This window comes from Centropristis striata, chromosome 10 (genome assembly GCF_030273125.1).
Source record: "Centropristis striata isolate RG_2023a ecotype Rhode Island chromosome 10, C.striata_1.0, whole genome shotgun sequence".
NCBI lineage: Eukaryota > Metazoa > Chordata > Actinopteri > Perciformes > Serranidae > Centropristis > Centropristis striata.
In genome coordinates this window covers 13,549,771-13,576,341 of record NC_081526.1, presented here as the reverse complement: position 1 = coordinate 13,576,341, position 26,571 = coordinate 13,549,771, and the positions used below count along the sequence as shown (strand labels likewise).

The window sequence follows — 26,571 nt, the reverse complement described above, 5'->3', positions numbered from 1 at the left end:
GGTTAGACGCCTCTTGCTCTTGGACAGAGAGCATCCGTTTTCAGATTTTATACCTGCTGGACTTTTTTATCGTCTCTCAGCAATGTTGGCAAACAGGCAGTTTGGATGGCGAAAGCTGTTTCTGATACTCTCAGGTAGGTTTTGTGCTTTTTTCTTTCTGTTTTCTATAAACCACTGCCACACCTTTATGCTATTATCACCTGCGTTAATCATTAATCCAACTTCTTGCTCCTCAACCGGAAGCAGAGTTGGGTTTAACTGAAAACAGACCTGTAGTATTCAGCTTGACTTAAAAGAAACAAACATTATATTACATTTTAACAGTGTAGTTAGAGTTAATTTTGATAAATTCTACAAATTGTCTCTGTCCTTAATATCACATTATATTTAAATATACATGTATTCATTTAGATTAATTATTATGACTGAGAAAAATATATATAACTATGTATTTCTTTTTATTTCAGTGCTTCCCTGCTGCAGAAGTATGAAGGTTTCTATTCCAGAGAAAGAATACGAGATTGCAAGAGGAGAAGATATTACTTTGACCTGTTCCTTCGCTCCAGCCAGAGCAATCGGCAACGCACTCGTTGTCACATGGGAAGTTTACCCTGAAAAAGAGGGTGATCCAACGGTGAGATGTTAACCATTCTCTTGTGCAACATGAAACTATAAGAGATGCAGGATTCAGCATTGTGGTGGGCTGCCTAAAGCGGAAATAGCGTCATTTTTTATATAAAGATCAGCCTACTTCGCTTTCGGGAGTGCTACTCGGTGTGTAAATACAGTTCTGTGGCTCTGTGGCTTTACGTCAGCCAATAATGACAACCTGTCCATATTTGGAGACAAGTTATGAATGTGAAGGTGTGGCGTGTGAATCATGTAGGTGTTTTCCAGACGAGAGGTTAAATAAAGTTCATTTGCAGATCTTCGTTCCAACAAAATGACAATTATTTTATGGTGGGACTAATTGATTAATGCTAATCATTTAATTTAAAAATAATTTAAAACTGCTAATGATAACTTTATTATAATTCATAAGGTTTAAAATGGTCTCAAACAGATAATTTAGTAATGTATAAATGATAAAACACGTCTATGCTGTCAGTTTGGATTCAGATTTTGATGGAAGGACATGTCATTTTATTTCAAGTTTTTAATTAACCATATTTAAATGAAGGGAAGTGGCCAAATACTGTGATTTGAATTTAAAAAGTGGTACAGTTAAAGTTGAAGAATGTCACTGCATATACTTTTTTTTTTACTTATTTGATTTAAATGTAATATATTTAATTTGTTTATGTTTATTTCTCTAGAAATCTGTGGGCACCTACTTTATCAACAACCCCATTGACATCGCACCTGCTTATGAAGGAAGAGCCACAATGGAGGTTGATGTTGCCAGACTAGTGAGCACACTGACCATAAAACAAGTGACCATTCAGGACAGCCGCATTTATCAGTGCAGCGTCATTGTCCCGAATGATGACGAGGGAAACACTGCCGCCTCCACTTTCGTTTTGGTCCTGGGTGAGAATTCACCACCAACATGCTATTTATCTCTCACATGTGAAAAGCGTTTATATGACAAAGAGATGTCTAATCAATTCAAAGTTATTGTAAGTTTTTATGTGAAATTCTTTGTTTTCTTCCAGTGCCTCCCTCTCCGCCAAACTGTGGGATTGAGGGAGAAGCAACGTACTTTCAAGATATTTCTCTCACCTGCGCGTCTGTGGAGGGATCCCCAACACCCGGATATACCTGGAGGACCTATACTGTCCAAAACATGCCCAGAGAATTTCCACCGAAGACAACCGAAGGTATGCATTTCAACCATTCATGTGTGATTTTAAAGAGAGTTTGTTTCCTATAATAAGTGTTCATTTAAAGAATTGTTGTGGGTGGATACCAGATACAGGCCCAGACCCTCCTGGCCTTAACCTTCAAAATGTCCCTCAAAGAGACAGGTACTGACCACGAAGTAATGCAAAATGAGACACAAAACTAATTTAAAGGGACACAAAAAGACTAAAAAGGAAACAACATAACCTTAAAGAGACTCAAAAGGACCAAAAAAAAAGACATAAAATTACCAAAAAAGACACAAAATGACTATAAAGAGACCCAAACGACCCCAAAAGACACAAAATGACTTTAAAGAGACCGAAAATTACCAAAAAAGACATAACATCACTGCAGAGACAAAACAACCAAAAAAGCAAAAAAAAAAGACAAATTACCACAAAGGGACCAATAAAGACCTAAAATTACTTTAAACAGACACAGAAGGACCAAAAAGGACACAAAAATTATTTATAGAATCTCAAAAGGACCAAAGAAAGACATAAAATTACCCAAAAAGACACAAAATGACTACAGAGACATAAAACATTCGACCAAAAAGGAAACAAAATTACAGGAGCACAAAGACAGACAGAAACACAAATTGATCGACAATGGAAAAAAAAAAGGTAAAACCACCACAAAATGTGTGTTGCTTCCCTGCAGGTGAGGTTTTGTCCCATGAGAATGGCGTATCATCTCAGCATTGTTTACCCAAATCTTTGTCTTTATTTTGCAGCAAATGGAGTTCTAAAACTCTTCAATATTACAAGAGAGACGTCTGGCTTCTTCATTTGTACTTCAACAAATCGGATTGGTTCTGCCAGCTGTAACTTGACTTTAGCTGTGACACCCGGTGAGTGTTTGAACATGACTCACCTGCTGGTCTTCACCTGTGGATAAAGTGAGTGTTGACACCTCTGATCTCTCCTCTGCTCTACAGGCAGCATGAACATCGGCTCCACTGCGGGTATAATTGTAGGAGTCCTTGCAGGTGTGGTGTTGCTGGGGATCATCATCTTCTGTTGCTGCTGCAGGAAAAAGGACAAAAAGGACGAATATGCTGAAGGGTATGTGTCACATATTCTGCCGCTGTAAACCACCAACAACAGTTATAGTGTATTTACCATGCCTTATAATTCTCTTTTTGTTAGACATACGATGACTACAAAGAGACACTAAAATGACCAAAAAAGACACAAAATGACTCAAAAGAGACACGAATAGACCATAAGAGACACAAAATTAACTACACAAAATGACCGAAAAAGACACAAAATGACTACAAAGAGACATAAAATGACTACAAAGACAACCAACATTACCAAAAAAGACAGAAAATGACAAAAAAAGACAAAAAATGACCCCACAGAGACCACTAATGACTGGGAAGCAATGCAAAGTGACTACAAAGAGACACAAATCGACCAAAAAAGACACGTGACCAAAAAAGACACAAAAGGACTACAAAGCACCACAATTAACCAAAAAAAAAGACATAAAAGAACCATACAGAGAAGCTAAATGACTACAAAAAGACACAACGTCTACAGACGGAAAAGACCAAAAAAGACACAAAGTGACTCAGATGAGAAAAAATAACTACAGAGAGACACAAAAACGACTTCAAAGAGACACCAAATGTAAATAAAAGACACTAAATGATTACAAAAAGTGACAAAAACAACTACAAAGAGTTACAAAACAACAATCAGAATCCAGAAATAACCAAATATGTTGCATCTGTTTGCCTGTTAGGGCTCCTGGAGAAGCTGAGTTTTATGACAAAGATGCTCCTGAAGTTGACGTGTCGTACCGGGATGACGAGTCAAGGGGTGAGATAACGAAGGTCAACCAGCGCGAGGACAAAGCCGCCATTCCTCTAAACAACTACAGAGAAGAATCAGCCGCACCAAAGTTTGAGGAAGATCAACACAGTTATAACAGTAAAGACAGGTATGAGGGCAAGGGCAGTGAAGTTGGCTCTCAACGGTATCAGGACGACCAGCGCGATCACCGCCGTGGAAGTCATGACCGCCTTGAGGATGAACGTGACCGTTACAGAGGCAGCCGCGATCGTTTGGACGATCAGCGTGATCGTTACACTGGCAGTCGCGATCGCCTTGATGATAAACGCAACTATCACAGCGGAAGTCGTGACAGGCTCGATGATCAGCGAGACCGTTACGGAGGTAGTCGCGATCGTTTGGACGATGAACGCGATCGCTACAGAGGAAGTAGAGACCGTCTGGACGATCAGCGCGATCGTTACGGAGGCAGTCGGGATCGCCTTGATGACCGGCGTGGAAGTCGGGACCGACTCGATTACGCTGACGATGAATCCAGAAACCGCTATTAATAACCTTGTGTTACTGAAAGTTCTCTAAACGGCCTAAAAAATGTTTAAACACATATGCGTTTGGTCGTGTATCCATCCATCTATCATACTACCGGACCAACCACCATTAGATTTTTCATGTTATTCATGCAAAACGCAACAGTGTAAACATCGCCGCCATCACTTTCTATCATTAATTGTCATCTCTGGCTTAATAATATCATCCAGAGGTGCACACAGCTCAGTGAATTTCATCGCCAGAACCAGGACCTGTGTCTGTCTGACTGCCGGTACAGCACTAATACATACCAAAGTAAACTGATTTTGCTGTGATTTAATTGCAATAAACACATCAAAAGAATGCAGAAATAACTGCAACATGATGCAAACGTTTAAAAAGTCTGAATTTATGCTTTGTCACGTATTTCCACAAGATGACAAGCAAAACATTTTTAAAATGCTTGTTTTCACAACAGAGTTTGGATCAATCACAGCTACACTTTGTAGGTGATTAGACTATTTTCCATATTGCTTATTTCAAAGTCCCAAACCAAATTATACTGATTTTGCCTCATCATAACCCTGCTTACTACTGTTAACTATCATGTAAACATACTTTTAAACATATTTTTAACGTGCGTCAAAAACTTCATTTTATAGATTATTGCATTTTCAAGTGCCAGTTTGTATTGTTCTGCAATCTGCGTGTGCAACTTTTTCTGTATGTTTTTGTGTGTAAATGATTTCCATAAGATGTAAAAGCTGTTTTTATATGAGGCTAATTCAAATATCATCTAGACAAGCTTTGTGACGTCTTTCCACAAGATGACAAGCAAAAATGTTTGTTTAACCTGTAGTTTGCGATTAAAAGTTATAACGTGCTTCAACTGCACCTACATCCACTTTGTATAGGCCTAGATCATTGCATTTTTAAGTGTCAGTTTATTTTTAACTTAATTTTACTTGTGCATGTGTAACTTTTCTGTAGCCTATGCTTTTGTGTGAAAATGATTCCCTTTGAATGTAAAAACTTTTTTTTATAAGAAGCTAATTCAAATATCATCCAGAGATGCACACAGCTGAGCGTCCCAATTTTTGTGTGTGATTTATGCCTAATTGTACTAAACAGATCAAAAGGATGCGTAACTACAACATGATAGACTACAAATGTGTAAAAAGTCTGATATTTTGCTTTATCACGTCTTTCCACAAGATGACGAGCAAAAATGTTGGATTATTGCATTTTAACTGCCAGTTTATTTTGAACTTAATTAAGCTTGTGCTTATGCAACTTTTTCTGTTTGCTTTTGTATGAAAGTGATTCCCATTGAATGTAAAACGTTTTTTTTAAAGAAGCTAATTCAGATCTAGCTAAATAAAAAAGAAGAAAGTGGGTCAAATGTTGCGTTTTGTGTGCAGTTAAATTCCTGAATACTCAGCGCCAAGTCTGACCTGGTTTAATCATGGAGCTGCCCCCTCCCTCCTCCACCTTCACACCGGGCAGACCTCTCTATCTGCCCGGTAGGCACGGCTGCTACACCCGCTGCAGGAAATCAATATTACATAGCAAAAAATATATAAGCAGAAGAAACAACTGCAGTACCTGTCGTGTTTAATACATGTTGCGACACAGGACTCGTCAACAGTATTTGATATATCGGGGCCGTGTTAGTGCTGAGACTCACCTCTGAATAAAGTGGTACAGTCCCGTTAGTCGCAGTCTGTGAGTCCTGTTTACTGCAGCAGTTAGTGGACAACCAGAGTCACCAACATGCGGATAAACTGCACTTTACCATAAAATAAACTATAATGAACTTTCACCGGTTGGCTATTTTACTGGGAGCATTAGGTAAGTCTTGTTCTTTCTCTTTAATATGCCTTCTTTACTAAAAATGTTTCATCTTTACGACGACAGTGCAACAGGTTGATCCTATGTAACCGTTATACTTAGGCTACCCTAGGCACCATTTATGTCCACATTAGACTCCACTAACTGCCTACTTTATGCTTTATATCTTATTTAAGTTAATTAAACGAGATAAATGTGACAATATAGAGATGGTTTACCCGTTTTTGACATTTAAATAGCCCGTCAGGGGGTTGTGTGACAGCCTTAATAGGCTAATCCTGAGATTTATTATAGCCTCAAGCAGTATTAAAAACCCAATGTTGATTATACTATATTAGAATAGTATATTCTATCTACTATATATAGTAGTATACGTTTCTATTTCTTCTATAGATTTGATAATAAAATCCCCTATGTGCTCGCAGTTTTGCTGCTACAGACCTATCTGTATTCTACACCGCTACACTTTACAATATAAAAGCATAATTGAACATTTTGAAGCATGTTTAATGGTAAAGCTGTACTCTAAAGGTGCTTTATATCGGTATAAAGCTGCAACAAAAAGTCTATTATAATTAGTTGATTGGTTGATTTACAGAAAATCAATTTGCAACTATTCTGATTGGTTTGATTCATCATTTTTAGTAATACAAATTTAAGCAAAAATGCTAAACATTTCCTTGTCTCTGGTTCTCAAATGTGATGATTTAATGCTTTTATTTGTCATTTCTTATAGTAAACATAATATTTTGGAGTTTTAGACTGTTCATTTAATAACATACATTTGTTGTTGGGCACTTTTTGACTATTTTCTGGCATCTTATGCACAAAAATATAATTGGCATTAATTAAAAATGATAATAAACAGACTTGCAGCTCTAATCTATATCTACAATATAATGTATACCTTTAGAACTACAATTATTGACCACAAAGTGCAGCTCTGTAGAGGGCTGAGAATGCACCTGTGTGCAAAACACTCCTGACAAAAATGTTCCCTTCACTTACCCCAAACTTTTAGAATGTAGCTGTGAAATTTTATTGAATCTTTCAGCAAACATAGACTAAACTGAGTCTTATCATGTTATCGTGAGTCAATGTGAAGGAATGTGCGTCGCAGTTAAAGCAGGAAATGTGACAGCTCTGGAGAGGAAAAGTCTGACTGTGTTCAGGAAACCTGCAGCAGCAGCAGCAGCAGAGCTCTGACCTGGAGTTCAGTTCAGACCAAACACAGTTTTAAAAAGTTAGTCTAAAATGTTGAATTGAGGTTGTTAGTGTGTGTGCAGGTGGAGGAGGAGACTGTCTGCTGTCATGGTTACCTGCTCATTTACCTACAGTGAGTCACACCTGACTCACTTCACTGTAAATAATCATTAACTGTTCAAACCTTGTCTCACCTCCGACTGATGGCATTCATGGAGTAACGGTTTGGTTTAAATCTCTGTCTGTTAATTGGTCTGTTCACACCCAGCTGGAGGAGGCCACATTCTCTCATTGGTCGAGAGTCTGTGACCTCCTCCTCCCCCTCTCAGCTCCTCAACTGGGACAGAGGGAGGAGGGGGGTGTAGCACAGCCAGCCCTAACAATGGACTGGTCCATGAAAAAAGAAACAAAGGGAAGACCAGAGCTCCCATGTGGGAGGAATTTAGGATCTTGCTTGCTCCTCCTCTTTTTTTCTTATCCTGTAAAACTCATCTGGCTCCATCACCTCCAACAGTGTGCTGGGAAATGTGCAGATAAAATGGAGTTTCTTATCAGGGGAGAAAACCTGATGATGCTTATCTGACTGGACTCAGAACACCATTAAAACAACCTCATTTAAATAGGTTCTATAGGGCAAGAAACGTTAACACTAGAGCTGCAAATATCGACTATTATATTAATCACCAACAATTTTGAAGCACAATGTTGTTTCAGTAGTTTTTAGAGTCACAAGAGTCATACTTTTCTTTTTCCAGGTTTTTAAATGTTGATATGTTCTGGTTTCTTTGCTGCTTTATGACAGTAAACTGAATATCTTTGTGTTGTGGACAAAACAAGACATTTGAGGATGTCATCTTGGGCTTGAGCAAGTCCTCCAAACCATATGACCACAGACATTGTTGGTTCATTCTCTCAAATACAACCCACTGAAGCTTTTCTGAAACTGGCGGTCTTACCAGGGGCAGGAGATCAACCCGTCCTCATAACTAAATGGAACGGTCGCCGTTTAAAGCGTTGTGAAATGGCAGTCGTATTTTAGGAGAAGAAAGTCTCTTTGAGAAACACTGATCGTCATTTTTCTCAATTTTCTCACATTACAGACCAAACAACTAATCAATTAATCGAGAAAATGATCGACAGATTGTGTGACCATGAAAACGATCGTCAGTTAATACACAAAGTTGCCAGATGTGAAAAGTCAAACTACCGTACCAGAGGCTTATATGTTGTGTTCCTGGGACAATTGTGGTACTTGAGTTATAACAAGGAGAACAAACACACAATTAATGATTGAAAATAATAGTTTAGAATCAGAATTAAGACTTTACAACTGCCAATGGAACAAGGGGGCTTAGCCCTACCCAGTTTGAGATTTTATAACTGGGCCTGCCACATCCGAATAGTCTGGGACTGGCTCCAGTCACATTTAAAATCTGAAGCGGGCATTGATGAATTGTCCTCCTCCCCTACTCCCTGCTGAGTAAACTCACTAATTATGGAAAAAAGATGTCGCCAGACTTTAAGCATAACCCTATTATTTACAACACTTTCAGGGTCTGGCGAGACATGATAAAGCATTTTGGGGAAAACGCTTCATCCTTTGCATTAACACCTGTGACTAGGAATGATGAGTTCGCCCCAGGAATTAATAACAGTGTGTTTGATAGTTGGCATTAGAAAGGCATCAGACTTATTTAGGATTTATACCAGGAAAATACACTGATGTCCTTTACACAGCTTCAACAAAAATACAACATTGCATCCGAACACTTTCATGGCTACATTTAACTCTGTAGTTTTATTCTGTCAAAGGGGAAAAATCTTCATACAGGAACTCCCTCTCTCAGTGATAAAGATTCATTTGTACTGAATCAAAAAGACAAAAGACATTTTCTCTCTCATTCCTACTCGCTGCTCTACTCCTTGGATCCATCAGATATAAGGAAGGTGATACAGAAGTGGGAACACGATGTTTGGGGGCAATTTATCGAAGACAACTGGCATGAAGCAATAGTTTCTGCCAAAACCACATTTATTTGCAACCGAATGAGAGAAACTCAATTCAAGATTATCCACAGATCTCACATAACACCATTCATTCTTAACAAGATGGATAATCGGAACTCTCCCCTTTGCATCAAATGTAAATTGTCTGTTGAGACATACATTCACTGCTTCTGAGAGTGCCGTCTGATCACAAGGTTTTGGAGCAATGTAGCCAGGAATTGAGTTACATTTTCTCACTTAAAGTCACAAAGGATTCTGGTCTCTTCATATTAGGCTTGCCTTCAAAAACTTTATCTTTGAGTAGAACAGATTTTAGATTTTGTGACAAACTTCTATTTCTGTTCAGGAGATGCATTGTAAAGCAATGGATAAAAAACCTCCAACTGTCTCACAATGGTACCAAGAAACATATAAAGTTTTACCATTAGAAAGACTCATTATAAGACTTATTATATCTGTTATTGCCAGTCTCTAGTTCTCCCCTTTTCTATTTTCTCCATTTTTGCTTTGATTATATTTGTCTATTTAATTGTGTGTGTTTTTATGTGTATGTATATATATATATATATACACACATACATACACCAAGTTATGGAGTTTGGTTTGGATGGTGGTTTATTTTCCTATCTGTTGCGATATCTGTTAATATAGAAAGCACTTATATGTTGTTTATGTTTTTGTTTTGATAAAAATCAATAAAATCTCTCTAAAAAAAAGAAAATAATAGTTAATTAAGTGTTTTCTGAAATTGTTTTTATAAAAATTTGGGAAATATCTTTGATTTTAATTAGTCTTGTGTCACATGGGACTACTGTTTTTTTACTTTTGCAGAAATGGTATTAAACCATGTGCCCAAGGATTAGATATACAGTTGTATTACAAAGAAAACTCAGCCACAGTTGACAGCTTTGACATATTTCTTAATATTTGTGTAAAGATAAGCCCAGACAACACTTCCACCAAAGGAAATGAAACATTTCTGTTCTGGGCACAAATAGAAACAAGGCACAGCGTCCATTTTAAACAGGCTAAATGCAATAAATGCTCCTGAGGAGAGTCAGGCCGGTCGACTTGTTTTGTTTTGATTTCCTGTCTTTCTGGGAAATGTTTAGAGTGAGTTCCTGCCCCACCTAGAGCTAATATGACTCGCAGAAAGCACCCACGAGTGCCCTCCCTCCATCTCCATCCCCTCCCTCCTCCCTGTGATCACAACCCTCCCGGCTCTCCGCAAGCCTCCCCAGCCCCCCACACACACTGGAATTTAACCCTCTTGACCCTGATACAGAGCAGCGGAGTAGCCCCCCCTCCCTCCACACACACATAATCTCTGTTCCTGTCTTTGCCCCTGTTTTAATATGACGCTAATATCTCCCAGGTGCAGTGAATCATCCGCAGACAAAGAAGAGGCACAGCTGTTCCTCCTGTGCATCCTTTTCCTGTATTTAAACTGTTTTGTCTTCACTCCGGTGCCAGTTTGTTTGGTACACTCAGCTTAAAATAATGTAGTTTAAAACAACAGTCCTGCAAAAGTTTGTATTCACATTAATGAGGGTAGACAGTAGACTAATATCTTTCCGCTGCATAGTTTAACTTGACTCAACTAATTTTCTATAGCCCCTCTCCCACTGGACAAACCCACACCCGCTCACATCTGGCTTTATCTTTAGTAGTAAAGTTACAATCGGCATTCATTCCTGGGACAAAGGACTATGCTTCAATCTGCAGACACCCAGGTGGACATGCTGAATTTCTCCCCTTTTCTGGCACGAGGCTATGACCTTTTTGTCATTTTAGCCACTAATTCTGTTCGTCTCCATCTAAGCAGCGCTCAATAAAATGTTACAAATTAGTCAACACCAAGTTTGAAGGACAGACTGAAAAAGTTAGAGATATAAAAAACACCTTTCGACTTTTCTTTTACTGTCATGTTTTCTGATGAATTTGTGACATTGAATGTGACACATCAGACCTCCCCTAAAAACATTCTTGCTAAATTTGGTGGAAAAAGGGATTTTTTTTTCTTTTTTTTCCTCTCACTGTGGGTAGTACTTCATCAGTTGTACAGTGTAGTTTTGTGAGATGCCATTGTTTAAAATCTGGGTCAAGTGAATAAAATAATACTGGTTGCTATTGACTGTGCCTCAGATAGTTGAATATGGTGGGTTTGAGCTGGAACTTCAATCAAGGAGGCACTAAAAAACGACCATGTTCACCCCCACCTGAAATAAAACCTCTCTAAAACTGTTTCCAAAAGAAGCTGAACATTATAAACTTTATGAAAGTAGGATTTGCCGCAGGGCTGTCATATTGTGCCTAATTAATTTAGGTTTTTCTTCCAAACTAGCAACTAAATCAGGGTTGGAATAATGTTTTAATTAAAGTGAAATACTTAGCACAAAATGTTAAACATTCGCCAAAAAATTTGCTTCTTTTCTCTGTTTTACATCATTGTTAACTGAATACCTTTGGGGTTTTGCACTGTTTGCTGGACATGAAATTCAATTTGATGATTTTATCAATAAAGAAAATAAACCATGAGTTTCATTTCATTTATTTTTATCCCTAATAATGGTCACATTGGGAGAGAAACTTCTTCTTTGGTGTGTGGAAAGAGTGAATGAACTCTCTATAAAGGTGCCTGGGGTTGATTACTGTGTGTTCAATAGATGAACCTGGTATTTCTGAATGCTGATAAGCCAATTTGTCTGTGTATAAACTTTGCTACCCACATTTCTATCTTTGATCAAAATTTGCATGACTCTGAACAGTGACATCACTTGTCCAGGAGATAAAAAGCTCCATATATTGACCTCGGCAGCACTCACTGCCTTTGTTCTTTCTCTCTTGTCTCCTCAGTGTGTGTGTGCGATGGTGTGCATGTCACAGTGCGGGAGAAGCAGCGTTTTGCGATGCTCTTCCAGTCCGTGGTGCTCCCCTGTCAGTACCAGACGGCCTCCACTCAGACCCCGGTGGTGCAGTGGTGGTACAAGTCCTACTGTCGAGACCGCACGCGGGACTCCTTCAGCCTGCCCGAGAGCCTGGGCATGCAGGCCTCCGAGCTCGGTGCCACGTCCCACCTGGAATGCTCCGACAGCAGCCGCACGGTTCGGGTTGTGGCCTCGGCTCAGGGACAGTCCATGACGCTGGCCGAGCACTATAAAGGCAGAGACATCGCCATCGTCAACAGTAATGTCCTCTTTTATCCTAAAGTTTTTAATTAAAGGAGAGAGAGATGCTGCAGCTGTTTGACCACCACACTCAGGAATCAGAGCTGACTGTGTTTGTGTTTCCTGTACTCTAAATAAACCTCTTTTGTCTTTGTCTCACAATAGAGTAGGCACACACACACACACACAAAGTCACAACCTCCTGCCCTCACTCCTATTCATGTATGACTCCTTGTAAAACCTCAATCGTTATCAAGACAAAACAGACGTCTTCTGGCCAGATGTGTCAGTAAAAAACACCAGATTCAACAATGCCCTTCTGTCGTTATCTAATACAGTAAAAAATATATAAATGTTCACTGACGTCTATGCTGGTGATCACTTGATTCTATTTTAAATTGTTTTTGACATAAATTCTATGTCTTTTGTTTGGTCTTGGCTTGCAGATGATAAAAACACTGAGAGTGAAAGCTTTATTGTCAAATTAAAACAAACTTTTTGGCAGCAAATGTTGATTTAAAATCACTGTAAAACTAACTATGGTAGTTTTTCTAATACTGTATAATGAAGTCAAGCATTGTACTGTTTATTACTTCTTTTGCTGTTATAACTCTTTATTGTTCTTGCTTTTATTCTTATGTTTGTATATTTGTTATGTTTTATGTCCTTTAGGATTAATAATCGTATCATATCTCACCTGCTTTATGCTTTTTCTCTGCAGGAGCAGACCTGCGTATCGGGGAGCTGCAGTGGGGCGACAGCGGAGTGTACTTCTGTAAAATCGTCATTGCTGATGACCTGGAGGGGAAGAATGAAGCTCAGCTGGAGTTACTGGTGCTCGGTATGCTTACACTTTATTTTTTAACAAAGTACAGCGACATAAAGACTCAAACAAACTCTGAAGCTATAAAGTGAAGCTTCTCTATATCCTTGATCCTGTAGCATCCAGGGCTCAAATCTGATTAAAAGTAGCAATGCTACAGTGTTAAAATACTGCTAAAAAAGTCATGGGTTCAACATCCTACTCAAGTAAAAGTACAAAAAAACAAGGACCAACAGTAAAAGTACTCATTATTCAGAATGGCCCGTTTCAGAATCATATTACCGGATAAAATATAAGATGCATTAAAGTCTCCACCACTTTTCCATCTCAGCAGTTTAAGATACCGAAGATACAAAGATATAAGAATAAAGAAATAACGTATATATTATATGCATACATAAACATACATGCATTATGTACACATTATATACATATGATACTTACATCGCTGCTATTTGAATGTTATTGTTGATATTGCACTGGGTTTTTTCCAGAGAGTAATTTTGTATTTCACAGATATGGTACATTAGTGAAAAACAGTTTGTTGCGTGGGACTATGAATTAAAAATAAATGAGTATACAGTATTGTATAAAAACAGTGAAGTGAAACGGTGATATGATCAGTACTACATTATCTCATGCTGGTGTTATACAGCTTGACTGCATTACGTATGAATGACCTGCGGTAGCATTCCTTCCTACACAGAGGCTGAATATAATGTATATTTTCTATTAATAATCTGGCTCTGCAAAGTAGCTCACATTATTGAATGCATGTAGTTGAGTATAAAGTAGCTTAAAATGGAAATTCTCAAGTAAAATAGCTCAAAATTGTTGTTGTTATTATTGTTTATGTTTGACTTTACTGTACAGTCTGTGTGTCATTGTGTCTTATTTGTATTTGTTGCTGATTAATGATTAATGAACAGCTTCGGTGAATGTTTTCAGTGCTAAAGGTCAGACATTCACCATCTTCTGTCAGTGAAACTCAAAGTAGCGAGTCCACTCAGCAAGAGAAACTGTAGAGGCCTTTGTTGCCAAAGCCACTCCTTAAGCTGTTGCCATGGCAAAGTGCTTTTACAGAGGAGACATGTTAGCTGCTGGTTTTGTAGACGTGAAGAGAAAAGGAAAGGGAACTAAACTCTCACAACAATTTACCCCCCAAAACAGTGTTCCTCACCCTGATGCTGCTTGTATTATTAGAGTGTGTTCATTCATTAGGCCTCCTTCTTCACTAATCTGATTATAATCAGCTCACAGGAGACAGAGGAGGGTTTAAACGTGTGAGAATAACAAGACTACACTGCTGCACTGGGTTTTTTGGTGTGTTTTTTTTGTTCTTTAGCTTTGCCCTGTTGCAATGAAGGATTTTGAATTAGAAAGTCAATCAATGGCAGATTACCATTTTCTAAAGTTTTTAAAGTCTAATTAACACCAAACATGTGTTGGTTCAATATGAAGCCACTGACAGCAGCCGGTTAGCTTGTTTAGATTAGCATTGAAGATGTGAAACAGCTAACTAGATGTTCAAAGGGAACAAAACATCAGTTTGCTGATTAACACATTAGTATATCTTGTTTGTTTGAACTGTAAATAGAACATAACCTACAAATACCCACACATGATTGATTTTTTAATGATTTTTTTGAAATGTGAAAGAAAAGTGATTCAACATTAAGCTGCTAACCAGTTAGCTTAGCTTAACTTAGCCATGAAGACTGGGATCAGTTAGTTTGGATCTGTGTGATGGTTAAAAAACAAACAAAAAAAACAACAACCTTTTTACTGATAAACACATCCGGTTTGTTCAAACCAAAAGTAGTCTGTTCATAACCTCAGGCAAAAAACTAATTGTTGATTATAAACCATAGGTATAAACATGTGAATGGAAAGAGATACAACGTGTTAGCTATAACCATAGACTGTATAAAATAGGCTATAACATGTTAGCTAGCTAGCAGGCAAAAGTAAATGTTGGGTTGACTGTAAAAATGCTTTTTTTAAAATAGCTTAAGTTTTGTATATCATTTTTTAGCTCCTGTGTAATTGACAGAAGAACTTTTGTTGCCGAGAGTGGGATGAAAAGAATGATAGAAATTTCATATTCATCGATTTAATATTAAGCTACTGACCTTAGCCAGTTAGCTTAGCTTAGCAGTGAAGACTGGAAACAGCTAGTTTGGCTCTGGTTGAAGTAACAAAATAACTTTTTACTGATTAAAACATCCTGTATGTTCAAACCAAAAGTATTTCACACTTAACCTCAGGCAAAATAACAAATTGTTTATTTTAAACTTGTGATTTTGTAGAGTGAAAAAAACAACGATAAAACATCTTCGCTAGCTGTCATCCTCTACTTCCTCTAATTCTTTATGCTAAGATAAGCTAACTGGCTGTTGGCAACAGCTCTATCAATGTGGCCAGAGGTACAGTTCCATTTAATTAATCTATCCAAAAATCACAAACCATAAAGAGATTATTTCATTATTAATTAGGGACCGAGCACTGAAAGTGCGAGGATGATCAGCAACATACAGCAAAAAACAGATCCTGCGTCTCCATTTCTTTCTACCTTTCTTCTCATGTGACCACTTTCAAACCATCCAACCAATGTAGACGTGCTAAAAAGTTGATTATAGTGTATTTTATAGAATGACACATTTACAAATCACAATTACTAAAATTACAATAATATTGTAGCCTCTGGTACAATAGTTTAACATTTGCCATCTGACAACACTGGGCTCTATATTTACTGTACAGACATCACAGTAGTCAGCAGGAGAGCAAATATTTCCCAAAAGTGTTAAGCAACAAGTTGTGACATTTCTTCTCCCACCATCTCCCTTATCTCTGTTTAAATGTGTCTTTTGGGTTGATTTTTCCTTGACGTTCACTCCCTCCGCTCTCCTTCTTTTTCTTGCTAAATCTCCTCATGTGCTCCTCCATGACTCACTCCTGCATCCTTCACCGCCCCCCTTCCTCTCAGGGCTGCATAGCTCCTCGGCTCTCTCAGGTTACGCACCGTTACTGAGCTTCATGGTATGTAGATGAGAGAGTGTGCCAGGGAAACAAGATTACTGTTTTTTTTCATCAGGTGGGAAGGGTACACAGTTTTTTCTCTCCCTCCATAGTAACAGTCTACTCAGCACTCCCTGAAGCCAGCGGGTGTTTAGTCAGACAGTGACTGGCCTTTACTGTAATTATAGACACCTCACGATAAACACACACTAAAAACATGAACACCTGCAGTTGTTTCTCAGTCTCAGTGCACCTGTTGCTGTATTATTTTGTATTTTACAGTTTTAACAGGTTTTAATGTCTCATATATGAAGCACAAAAGAGACATTGTAACATTGTGTCAGAACCGTAGTTTGACCTTTTTTTTTTCCTGACCTGTCATGCTAAATTGTTGTCCTAGAATCATTGTGTGCCCCAGTTTCAGGAAAAAAAAACCTTTGTCCTCACACACTGCCCCTCTTGCAGCATCTCAATGTGTATGTGTGTGTGTGTGTGTGTGTGTATTGCATGCATACACATTAATTTGTGTGCAGTTTTAATGGCAGCAGGGAGGCTCATGTGTAGCATGTCCCTCAGTACAGAAACATAGCACTGCTGGCCTCCTGCTAAAATTAGATTCACAGTGACGTCTGACTGAGTTGACTTATGTTCATGATCATAGGTTTGTATTTTTAAAAACACTTTGAAGAAACTCTATGGCATCGTATTTTAGTTGCATGAGCTCTATGGATAAAATAATATCAGTATGATAACAAAGCTATGAGCCTGCAGTCATGCTGCTCTATGAGGTTGTACTTCAGCGGTAAACATGCAAAGATTCTCACAATTACAACATGATCATGTTTAGCACGTAAATGACTTTAGTTTTCACTATATATATATATGTATATATATATACATATATATATATATATATATATATATATATATATTCCCACTTAATTTTGAGGATTTGAGGATCACATGACACAACCACCACAACTTTGATCTCTAGTGATGGACTTTAGGATAGGGGGAAGAATCAGGCTCTGGCATGGACGCCATGGAGGCCAATCATAGCCCTTACTTGCTATAAAGGGCAGGTCTGCCGGGAAAAGTCGTGGGAATCATGAATAATATTAAATTTTAGTGTGCCCTTTTTTCATCTGCAACTGTGAGGAGATACCAGGTTCAAACAGAATGATTTATAGCTCTATAAATATAAAGCTAATGTTGATTTATATTTTAAGCTATTTGTAGCAAATGTAAATGTTATGAATGATGCTTTGTTATTTAAGCTTCAAACTATTTGGTATAGCCCTATTAGCAGGTATAATGTTTACTGTGTTCACCACTTTAGTTTAGTAGCTCTAAACACAAAGTACAGCTGAAGCTGGTGAGAATGTGATTCATTTTTGCAGTAATTCTATCATATGTAAAACTTTGACTAGATGAAAAGGTAAAGGATCACAGTTATTACAATTCATTTGCAATGCAGGGGCTTGTTGAGGCGCAGCGTGCTGGACATTCATAGGATAATGCATAAAAATAGTGCCCAACTTTTCATAAGATGTCATAGAAACTGGAGGAGTAGTTTGCCACATCATGGTGGTGCTATAGGGGAAGTCAGAAGACAACAGGCTTCACTGTCAGTGAACCATGGATGTCTGTCAAACTGCATTTTACCCACAGTGTTGAGGACAGAATTGCATGGCTTAAAATATTCTTATCCATCATCATGACAGCATGTAAGATGAATAATTAGTGTGTAATGTTTCTCCACTCAGTTCTTGCATGGCCATCAATCCTCCTCACTGCTGACCTTTTGACCTTTTGACACTTGCTTCCTGCTTCCTCTGCCGGCCTTCACCTGTGCTCTCCCTCTCTCTGCAGGCAGGACAGGTGAGCCGGACGATATCCTACCTGAGTTTGATGTGGAGATTATGCCAGGTACAGCACCTCACCTGCACTTTCATCTCACTGCCTGGCCTCTTCTAGCTTCTGCTAACGCCGCCTCATGTTTAATTCTCACTGACCAATCAAATCTCTCTATGACTAACAAATCTATATCCATGAGCTCGTGTTGGAAATGTACAGAAAGTGGCATCAAACCCACCCTGAAATCACACAGAGTCAGCTATAGAAGCTACATACAGAAAAACTCACAGCTTTTATCTTTCAGATCTGGTCACAATTTAAATTCCTCAGGGGATATGTGTTGACTTAGCAGAGTGGATATGTCTTTTGGGCACACCCTGAGGAAGTGTGTTGTTAGAGTCTGTAATGCCTCAGAGATGTGATGATGGATAAAAGTCACTCACAGTTCCCCAGAGAAGGGAGACAGCATGTGTTCAATACAATGTTTGTTACAACTTGACTTTTATTTTGTAGTTTTTACCAGTTATTCTAACGTGGTTGTCATTCACTTACATGTTCAGTCCATCTATTTATGACCACAGGGTAACCATCTTCTCATGGCTACTTTCCGGCAGGATAACGCAGCATTTCACAAAGTTCAAACTGGCTTCTTGAACATGATTATGAGTTCACTTTGCTTAAACGGCGTCAAAAGAGCAGCTTTGGGATGTGGTGGAACAGGAGATTCAGTTGTTGTAAAGATGTTACTCCATATATCCACATTGTCAGATATGTGTGTTATATAAAAAAGAAAAAAAATCCCATTTTAAGGAGCAAAAGTTAACTAATGAGGGACATAAACCTGTGACGAAGAGGAATTATTTCATCTAGGATATAAGGACTTGTAGATGATAAAATAGCATTAGAGCCTGACCGATGTGGGATTTTTGAGACTGATGCTGATACTGATTTTAGAGGGGGAAATAACTGATAACGGATATGGTGGCCGATATAGTAATTTTTTGAGCAGGAATCAAAATAGACCTTTTTTGTGTTGACTGTGCACTGATTTTCACTACTCTGCAAATGTACCCAGAGAGCTACTTTCTCAAACATAAAACTTTATTAAATAATAATCAACAATATACATTATTATACAAACAATGTATTACATTATCAGCCAATTCTATAAATGATAACTGAGAAAATAAAGAATAAATAGGAATAAAATAATTGTCTAAATAAGCATCAATACTGTTCAGTCAATTACTATTAAAAAAAGGATAGCTAACATAATTTCTAAGTTAAGTCAAGCAACATTTTCTGCATTATATATTGTGTGAAAAAAGTTTTCATAACGGCACAAATCCCACAGCACTATACACTGATACCGATAAGTCTTTGATAGGCTGATATCGGCTGATAAAAAACATGATTTTATATCTTCTGCACTATTCTGTGCTTGTATTGTGTTCAAGGTTCCATTTACTGACCCAGTTTTTCATGTCAAGTGTCCTGAAAACCCCTTAACAATAATTTGGTCATTTTGATGACACTTAAGTGGTTCTCTCTTTATTTGTAATCATTTTCATTCTGTTTCATGATTATTCGTAGTCTCTTTGCATGTGTTTTAGTTGTTTTGCATTTATTGGTCACATTTTTGCAATTTGTTCCAGTCGTTTTCATCTATGCATGGTCTTTTTGCTATTAGTTGCATTGGTTTTGCAACTCTTTGTAGTTCAACAGATCATCAACAGATTTATCCGTTGGGCTCTACCAAGCAAGTTTATGTTCTACCTAAAACTGAATCTTATCACACTGAACACAAACTAACTATAATGTGCCTGTTTGTGTTTGTATTCCAGAGTGGGCGTTTGTGGGCTCTGTAGTCCTGGGCAGCGTCTTGTTCCTGTTACTGTTTGGGATCTGCTGGTGTCAGTGTTGTCCTCACTCCTGCTGCTGCTACATCCGCTGCTGCTGCTGTCCCGACACCTGCTGCTGTCCACGACACCGTGAGTAAAAAACACAAACAACTAGACTAGTAAAATGAACACATAAGCCACACTCCACTCTGCATAGAAGGGTTAATGTTTTGTTGTTCTCCCGTGCAGTATACGAGGCAGGGAAGATGGCAAAGAGTGGGCCGCCAGCTCCGGTTCCTGTGTATCCCTACTACATTCCCGGTGTTCCTTCTGTGGTTCCTCTCGCCCCTTCATCCCATGTGGAGCCAAAGATCGCCTCTATCCCTACAGTGGAGAACAACCTGGTTGGAGGTGAGTGTTTACAAGGTGCAAAGACACAAGAAAGCTTTAATTCCTTTCAGACACACTGACTTGACTAACCCTCATTTCATCCCTCATCCTCCAGTCTGTCTCTAACCTTTACAGAAATGTCTTCCGTATGCATGTTTGTTATTTAGAGTCTTAACATGTTTAAGTTGCATTGGACTCTTATGTGCATATGTGTGTGTCCTTGCATGGCGATGTCCCTGTGTGTCGAATGTCTGTGTGTGCGTGTCCACATCCACAGCACGCAGTGGTTATCGACTGAAAGCCAGTCCAGACCAGGACTCAATGAAAGTTCTGTACTACGTAGAGAAGGAGCTGGCTCAGTTTCCCTCGACCAAGTTGGCTTCACTCAAAAGTAAGCCTGCACGGATTAGGCTACTGTCTGTCGTCTGTGTGGCTGTGTGACATTGTTTGTGTGTTTTATGTGCATGATTTTGTGTGAATAAGTAGTTTTCATCTAATCGTTACATTCATTTCATAACATCTAACTATCCTGACTGAGGCAAGAGAAACATGTTTCTGCTCATTGACTTGAAACATTGGATATATACACCAAAATATACATTATTAAAGGGATAGTCTGACTGTTGACAGATTTATATACGGTTGTCTCACTGTAAACATCGTTCCTTAGTGGATTATGTTGTTAATCAGAACATCTCAAAGCGTAATTATCATTTTCTTTGTACTCATTTTAAAAGTACTTAAAATACAATCTAATTTTGAATGCTGAAAACTAGATTACAATCATATTTAGAATTAAAGCAAATTAAGTTATATTATAATGCGTTCAGTACATAACAGTCTCACTCTGAAGTGTTTCAGCTGTAGCTGTGTATTCCAGCAGGCATCTACAGAAAATATATCTGAAAAAAAAAGTTTTACAAAAAAGTTTTCTGATGAAAATAGGGAAATGTTGCCTTACTGATGTGTCTGTCTAACAGCCAGTAGCCTCTCAGAGCTGAGCTCCCTTCACGACGGAGGGACCACAGACTTCAGACACACCTATCAGACAGTGCAGATGAAGGCACTCCCGCCCATCGCTGACCTCGATGATGAGTCGATGCTGAGAGCCGCTGCGCCCATACAGAGTCGACGGCCCAGACGGGACAGAGGGAACCACTCAGACGACGAGCTCGACAGAAGGTATGATTACAGTCATTTATGTGTTTTACTAGTTCTTTTTTGTGACCTTATCAAAAAAAAGGTCAGGAAGGAGATGCTTGTAAGAATTTTCCAATTTTACAAAGAATCAAAGACTCACTTGTCTGAAAATCTCATCACTCTCTTGCAACAGACCTGAGATTACAGAGTCTCCTCCAAAGCTAGAACTGTGTTCCAGGTTCATGAAGCTACCAGAAATCATCTTTTTAAAGCTCTTTTTAATGTTTTCTTTTAAGATTGGATATCTTCTGCACTATCCTGTGCTTGTATTGTGTTCAAGGTTCCATTTACTGACCCAGTTTTTCATGTCAAGTGTCCTGATAACCCCTTAACAATAATTTGGTAATTTTTCTAATCTTGGTAGTAGTTTTGCAACTCTTTGGTAATTGAATGACTCTTTAGTGGTACTCTCTACTTCGTGATCATTTGTAGTCTCTTTGCATCTGTTTTTAGTGGTTTTGCATTTATTGGTCGCGTTTTTGCCATTTGTTGTAGTCGTGTTCTTCATCTACATATGTGTGGTCTTTTTGCTATTCATTGCAATGGCTTTGCAACTCTTTGTGGTCTTTTTGTGTCTCTTTGTATACATTTTGCAGTTCTTTGTAGCCAATTTTGGCTTGTACTACTATTTGTAATTGTTTTGCATCAATTTGTAGCATTTTTGCTATTTGTTTTAGCAGTTTAGTGACTCTTTAGTTGTTTTGTGTGTCTTGATTGATCGACTTTCCAGTAAGAAACGTTGACATCACTTCATACAGAAGATCTGGCCCTGGCCTGTACTCAGTGTGTCCGTGAAATAATCAACTAACAGGCCAACTGCCTGTAGTGTGACCTCTTAACAATAATGTAAAAACAATAAAATGTATTAATAATCTTATTCTATACACTCTCTGTAAACATGTTGTTTGCTCTTCCCCGCTGTAGGTGGAACCCCCGCTCGGAGCACCTGAAGAGGAAGACGTTGGGTAGAAGAGGACGCACCGGTTCCCTGGATGAGCTGGAGGATTTCGCCGAGTCTTACAGCACTCGTGCTCGTCGCGCTGAGCCTCGAGACCGGGTCTACGAGCGGGACTACAGCCCTCCCAGGCGTTTCTACAGAGAAGAAGACGACGGCTGGGGCCGCCGCAGCCCCTCACCTTTACCTCAGAAGAGAAGGGACACATGGGACAGTGACCGCCCATGTCGGCCGCCGCAAAGCAAATCTTACGATGACGCCTTCCTCAGCAGCGTGCTGGACAGCAAGGCGAGGGGGCGAGGAGGGGACAGAGGGGCCTGTAGGCCGGACGAGGACAGTGACACTCCCTCTAAAGGCAGCTCCAGAGGAAAGGGCAGTGATAGCTACTACAGCAGGTCGCCCAGCAACCGTCCAGAAGAGGAGGACCCTCTACCTCCGTACTCGGAGCGGGAGGCGGAGCGGTATCGCAGGGCCGAGGCGACCATAGATCGGTACCGCACTGTAGAGCCCCCCAGATCAGAGCGATATAGGACCACTGAAGCAGACATGCGGCCTTTCTGTTACACGCGCCCCCACCAGGGACTGTCCCACACGCTGCAGCAGGCGGGACGAGACGACAGGGACAGGAGCCGAAACCTGGTGAGTTACTTGTAGCAGGAACAAGGACTTCCTTTCTGTTCAGCTCTTCAGGAAAGAACAACTTAAATCCTGTAGATAGTTTCAGGGTAAGTCTGTGTGTCCGGTATATTTCTTATTGTCATCAAATCCCATGAAAACAGAAAATGATTCAAGTGTCATCTATGCTACCCAAGCCTGCTGTAGCTTCATTAATGTAAATAAACTATTAAAAACTCAACACTCAAACACACAGTTGCACCTGTGCACAGAAGTGCTGGTGGCTGCATTTGGAGCCAGAGTTTGCACAGTCCTGATCAGCAGTTATCGAGTTCCCGCCAAACAAATTGTGTCAAGTCATTGGTTTTAAGCCCAGCCCTGTTCTTTTCCCCTAGCCTTAGTCAAGTGGGTTTATTGCCTTAAACTAATTGTTTCCTGTGAACACAGAAGTTTATTTAGATAAGCCACTGTGCATCTGGTTGCCTTCATGTTTATCCTGCTTTTTTCCCCCCAATTTTCCAAAAGCTTATTACAGAGCCTTTTTTTTAACCTTGAATTATCGACACATTATTGTTTTCTAGCAGCGACTTCGCAGTGTAACCAGTTAAGTGTAACCAGCAGCCCGATGCAGTCAGGATGCAGGATAAATGGACGTGCATACTATCCACAGTCAAATTCACCCTCACGTCCAAATATGATCACTTCTGGCTCCAAAAACAAAAGGTTGCAAAAGCCTACAGTTTCAAACAGGATTTGAAACAGCAGCTTCTTTTATACAGTCTGTGTGAGAACCAGAGAGAGATTAGTAAAATCAGAAAGAACTAAATAACACAATTGTTTTCTTGTCTTTTTATGCTTTTTCTGGGATTTTTTTACAATAACAATAAGATAAAACCAGCTTTGTATTTAGACATTTGAATATGTTTTTTCAGTATTATGTACATAATCCAATTGTCTCTTGTGCAATGTACATACAAGATGTATGGTCTTAACACTGAATCATTAAAATATTATATATTGTAGCTCTGACATGATTTTAATGACATGACTGTAACTTTTCTTGCCACAATTTTACTAAATCAAATGACACCTATATTATTTAACTCAGATATGTACAGTTTAATCTGCTCATGCTTGCTACCATCACAGTGTTAAAATGCTCACTTACTGGCCGACTAAATTAAAACAAACATCTGTATCACAGTCTTTACTGCTAACACTTGATGCTTGAGCTGCATGGATGATTTGAGGCACCAGGCTGGACTAACTTCGCATGAGCATGAATGCACGGTCTCTAACATTGTGGCTCTCGGTGTATTTCTTTAACAGAGCGCTGCACTGAGCAGGGGCTCTCTCATAGTGTGACATGGTTTCCCCACCTCGACCTGCACAGCACAGCACGGCACGGCACGGCACTGCCAATCCGTTCGTTTAAACCATCCTGCTGCTACGCAGGAGAGGCTAACCGTTCTGACATCAGCCACATGAAGATCACTGACAATAACTGCACTGACAGAAACAGCTGTAGTGGACGGAAAATGCTGAGAAATTAACATGCACAAAGCAGCATTTGCAGTCTGCGAGTATAGGACTTTTTTTTTCTACCCATGTGCATGTGTAGCGTTCAGATGTTATGTATGTTGTTTTGCATCATTATTTGTTGAGCTGAGTGACCAGTGCCAAGATGTTTTTTCATTATTATTGTTATTATTATCTGCCATTTTTAAAAAAATCTGCAGGACACCACAGTCTTATTTTTACCTTCAGACATACAGACTTCATACTTCTAACTCAGCAACTCAGGTTCACTTTGTATTTGTGTGTTTATCTGTTGTTGATATTGTACTGTATGTAAGTACTGTACCTTGAATTTGTTTCTGCGGATTTTCAATTGCACTGCTAAAATACTTTTTCAATAAAGAAAAGTCTCCACTGTTAAAATGAATGTTATGTTTATTATCTTGGCAGAGAGAGAAGGTAATACAGATGACAACTCTTTATTATTATAAAATTATCAGTTAACAGCCTCAACCCAATATATTCAGTAAACTGTCTCATATCACATCAGTATGTTTTATGTACAGGAGGGCTTAAACACCTCAGACAGACACAAAGTACACAAATGAATAATAAATAGATGAAAGGAAAGTATTCTTATATTTTAAAAAAAAATGTATTGTCTGTCCCAGAATCTGATGTTTGAGTGGTGATTGTGTGTTACAATATGTGTGTGCACTGTATCTTGGATAAAGCCTATTTTTATCGTAACTTATCAAATATACACAACTAAATAAACACTAAAAGCTTTACTGACAACCTCCATCCACAGAATTACACACAATCAGCACGTTATCATGTAGAGCATGTGTGCAGCTTTAAAAGGTTTATATAACATATTAAATAGCATATAATTATTCTATTTATGGTCATTTTGTGACTCATTGTGGTCATGTTCATGTTTTATTTGTAGTAATGTTGCATCTCTTTGTGGTCATTTTGTGAGTCTTTGTAGTAGCTTTGCAACCATTTTTAGTCATTTTGCGTCTCTGCATCTGTTTTTAGTTGTTTTGCATTTATTTGTCACAATTTAGCTTTTTTTAAATTGTTTTTTGTTGTTAGTTGTGTGTCTTGTGTGCCTTGTGTGTGGTCTTTTTGCTGCATTGCTTTTTCTTTTTCCTAGTTTCGTGACTCTTATTATATATAGTATATATTATATAGTAGTTTTCTGTCTAGTCGAAGTCATTTTGCATCTCTGTGTGGTCATTTTGTGAATCTTTTTAGTGTCTTTTTCTATTTGTAATCATTTTGATTGTCTTCATGTTTGTTGATTCTTCATACTGTAGCTCTTTGTATGTATAGTATTTGTTGGCATTTTGCATGTATCTGTTTGTAGTAGTTTTTGCAAATCTTTGTAGTAGTTTTAGGAGTCTTTGTGGTTGTTTTGTGACTATTTGCATCTGGTTTTAATTTAACACAATTTTGCAATTTGTTGTAGTCTTTTTCATTTATGTGTGGTCTTTTTGCTATCAAATGCAATTGTTTTGTGAGTCTTTGTGGTTGTGGATCTTTTTGCGTCTCTCTGTATTAGTTTTGTAAATCTCATTCATAGTTTTGTGATTCTTTGTGGTCTTTTTGTGACTCTTATAGTTGTTTTCTGTCTAGTAGTCATTTTCATCACGTCATCACATCTCTTTGTGGTCATTTTGTGGGTGTCTTTCTTTCTATTTGTAATCCTTTTGATTCTCTTTTTTCTTGTTTGTTGATTCTTCATACAGTATCTGTAGTCATTTTGCATGTATCTGTGAAATTTCATGAAATTATCTTTGCTGTAGTTTTGCAGTTCGTTGTAGTTGTTTTGTGTCTCTTGATAGTCCTTTGAATGACTTTCCAGTAAGAAATGTTAACAGTCACTTCCTACAGGACCTCTAGCCTTTGTGCCACTGGACCTGTACTCAGCGTGTCT

General features: G+C 38.6%; 2 protein-coding genes across 5 annotated transcripts; both read left to right on the top strand.

Moving 5' to 3' along the window:
• Positions 1 to 3: 3 nt before the first annotated feature.
• On the top strand, positions 4 to 5,554 carry LOC131979313 (cell surface A33 antigen-like). Of its 2 annotated transcripts, XM_059343261.1 has the most exons (7): positions 4 to 134; positions 468 to 634; positions 1,317 to 1,530; positions 1,656 to 1,820; positions 2,582 to 2,698; positions 2,786 to 2,912; positions 3,601 to 5,554. In XM_059343261.1, the coding sequence occupies exons 1-7, from the start codon at positions 83 to 85 to the stop codon at positions 4,199 to 4,201; spliced, it is 1,443 nt and encodes a 480-aa protein (XP_059199244.1). In that variant the 5' UTR covers positions 4 to 82; the 3' UTR covers positions 4,202 to 5,554. The 2 variants fall into 2 exon arrangements, with proteins under 2 accessions (XP_059199244.1, XP_059199243.1); XM_059343260.1 differs by having other exon boundaries at positions 60 to 634.
• A 118-nt stretch (positions 5,555 to 5,672) lies between these two features.
• On the top strand, positions 5,673 to 26,416 carry ildr2 (immunoglobulin-like domain containing receptor 2). Of its 3 annotated transcripts, XM_059343257.1 has the most exons (10): positions 5,673 to 6,029; positions 12,096 to 12,425; positions 13,128 to 13,247; positions 18,123 to 18,179; positions 19,952 to 20,098; positions 20,198 to 20,359; positions 20,616 to 20,729; positions 21,319 to 21,520; positions 22,463 to 23,132; positions 24,438 to 26,416. In XM_059343257.1, the coding sequence occupies exons 1-10, from the start codon at positions 5,990 to 5,992 to the stop codon at positions 24,471 to 24,473; spliced, it is 1,878 nt and encodes a 625-aa protein (XP_059199240.1). In that variant the 5' UTR covers positions 5,673 to 5,989; the 3' UTR covers positions 24,474 to 26,416. The 3 variants fall into 3 exon arrangements, with proteins under 3 accessions (XP_059199240.1, XP_059199241.1, XP_059199242.1); XM_059343258.1 differs by lacking the exon at positions 18,123 to 18,179; XM_059343259.1 differs by lacking the exon at positions 20,616 to 20,729 and having other exon boundaries at positions 24,438 to 26,415.
• The last annotated feature ends 155 nt before the right edge of the window (positions 26,417 to 26,571 follow it).

Bases quoted from the DNA above. Each gene is read 5' to 3' on its own strand.
- LOC131979313 (XM_059343260.1), top strand. From the start codon at position 398: ATGTATTCATTTAGATTAATTATTATGACTGAGAAAAATATATATAAC. The intron at 635-1,316 runs GTGAGATGTTAA...TTATTTCTCTAG, and splicing joins AAAAAGAGGGTGATCCAACG to AAATCTGTGGGCACCTACTT. The intron at 1,821-2,581 runs GTATGCATTTCA...TTTATTTTGCAG, and splicing joins TCCACCGAAGACAACCGAAG to CAAATGGAGTTCTAAAACTC.
- ildr2 (XM_059343257.1), top strand. From the start codon at position 5,990: ATGAACTTTCACCGGTTGGCTATTTTACTGGGAGCATTAG. The intron at 20,099-20,197 runs GTGAGTAAAAAA...TCTCCCGTGCAG, and splicing joins CTGCTGCTGTCCACGACACC to TATACGAGGCAGGGAAGATG. The intron at 20,730-21,318 runs GTAAGCCTGCAC...TCTGTCTAACAG, and splicing joins CAAGTTGGCTTCACTCAAAA to CCAGTAGCCTCTCAGAGCTG.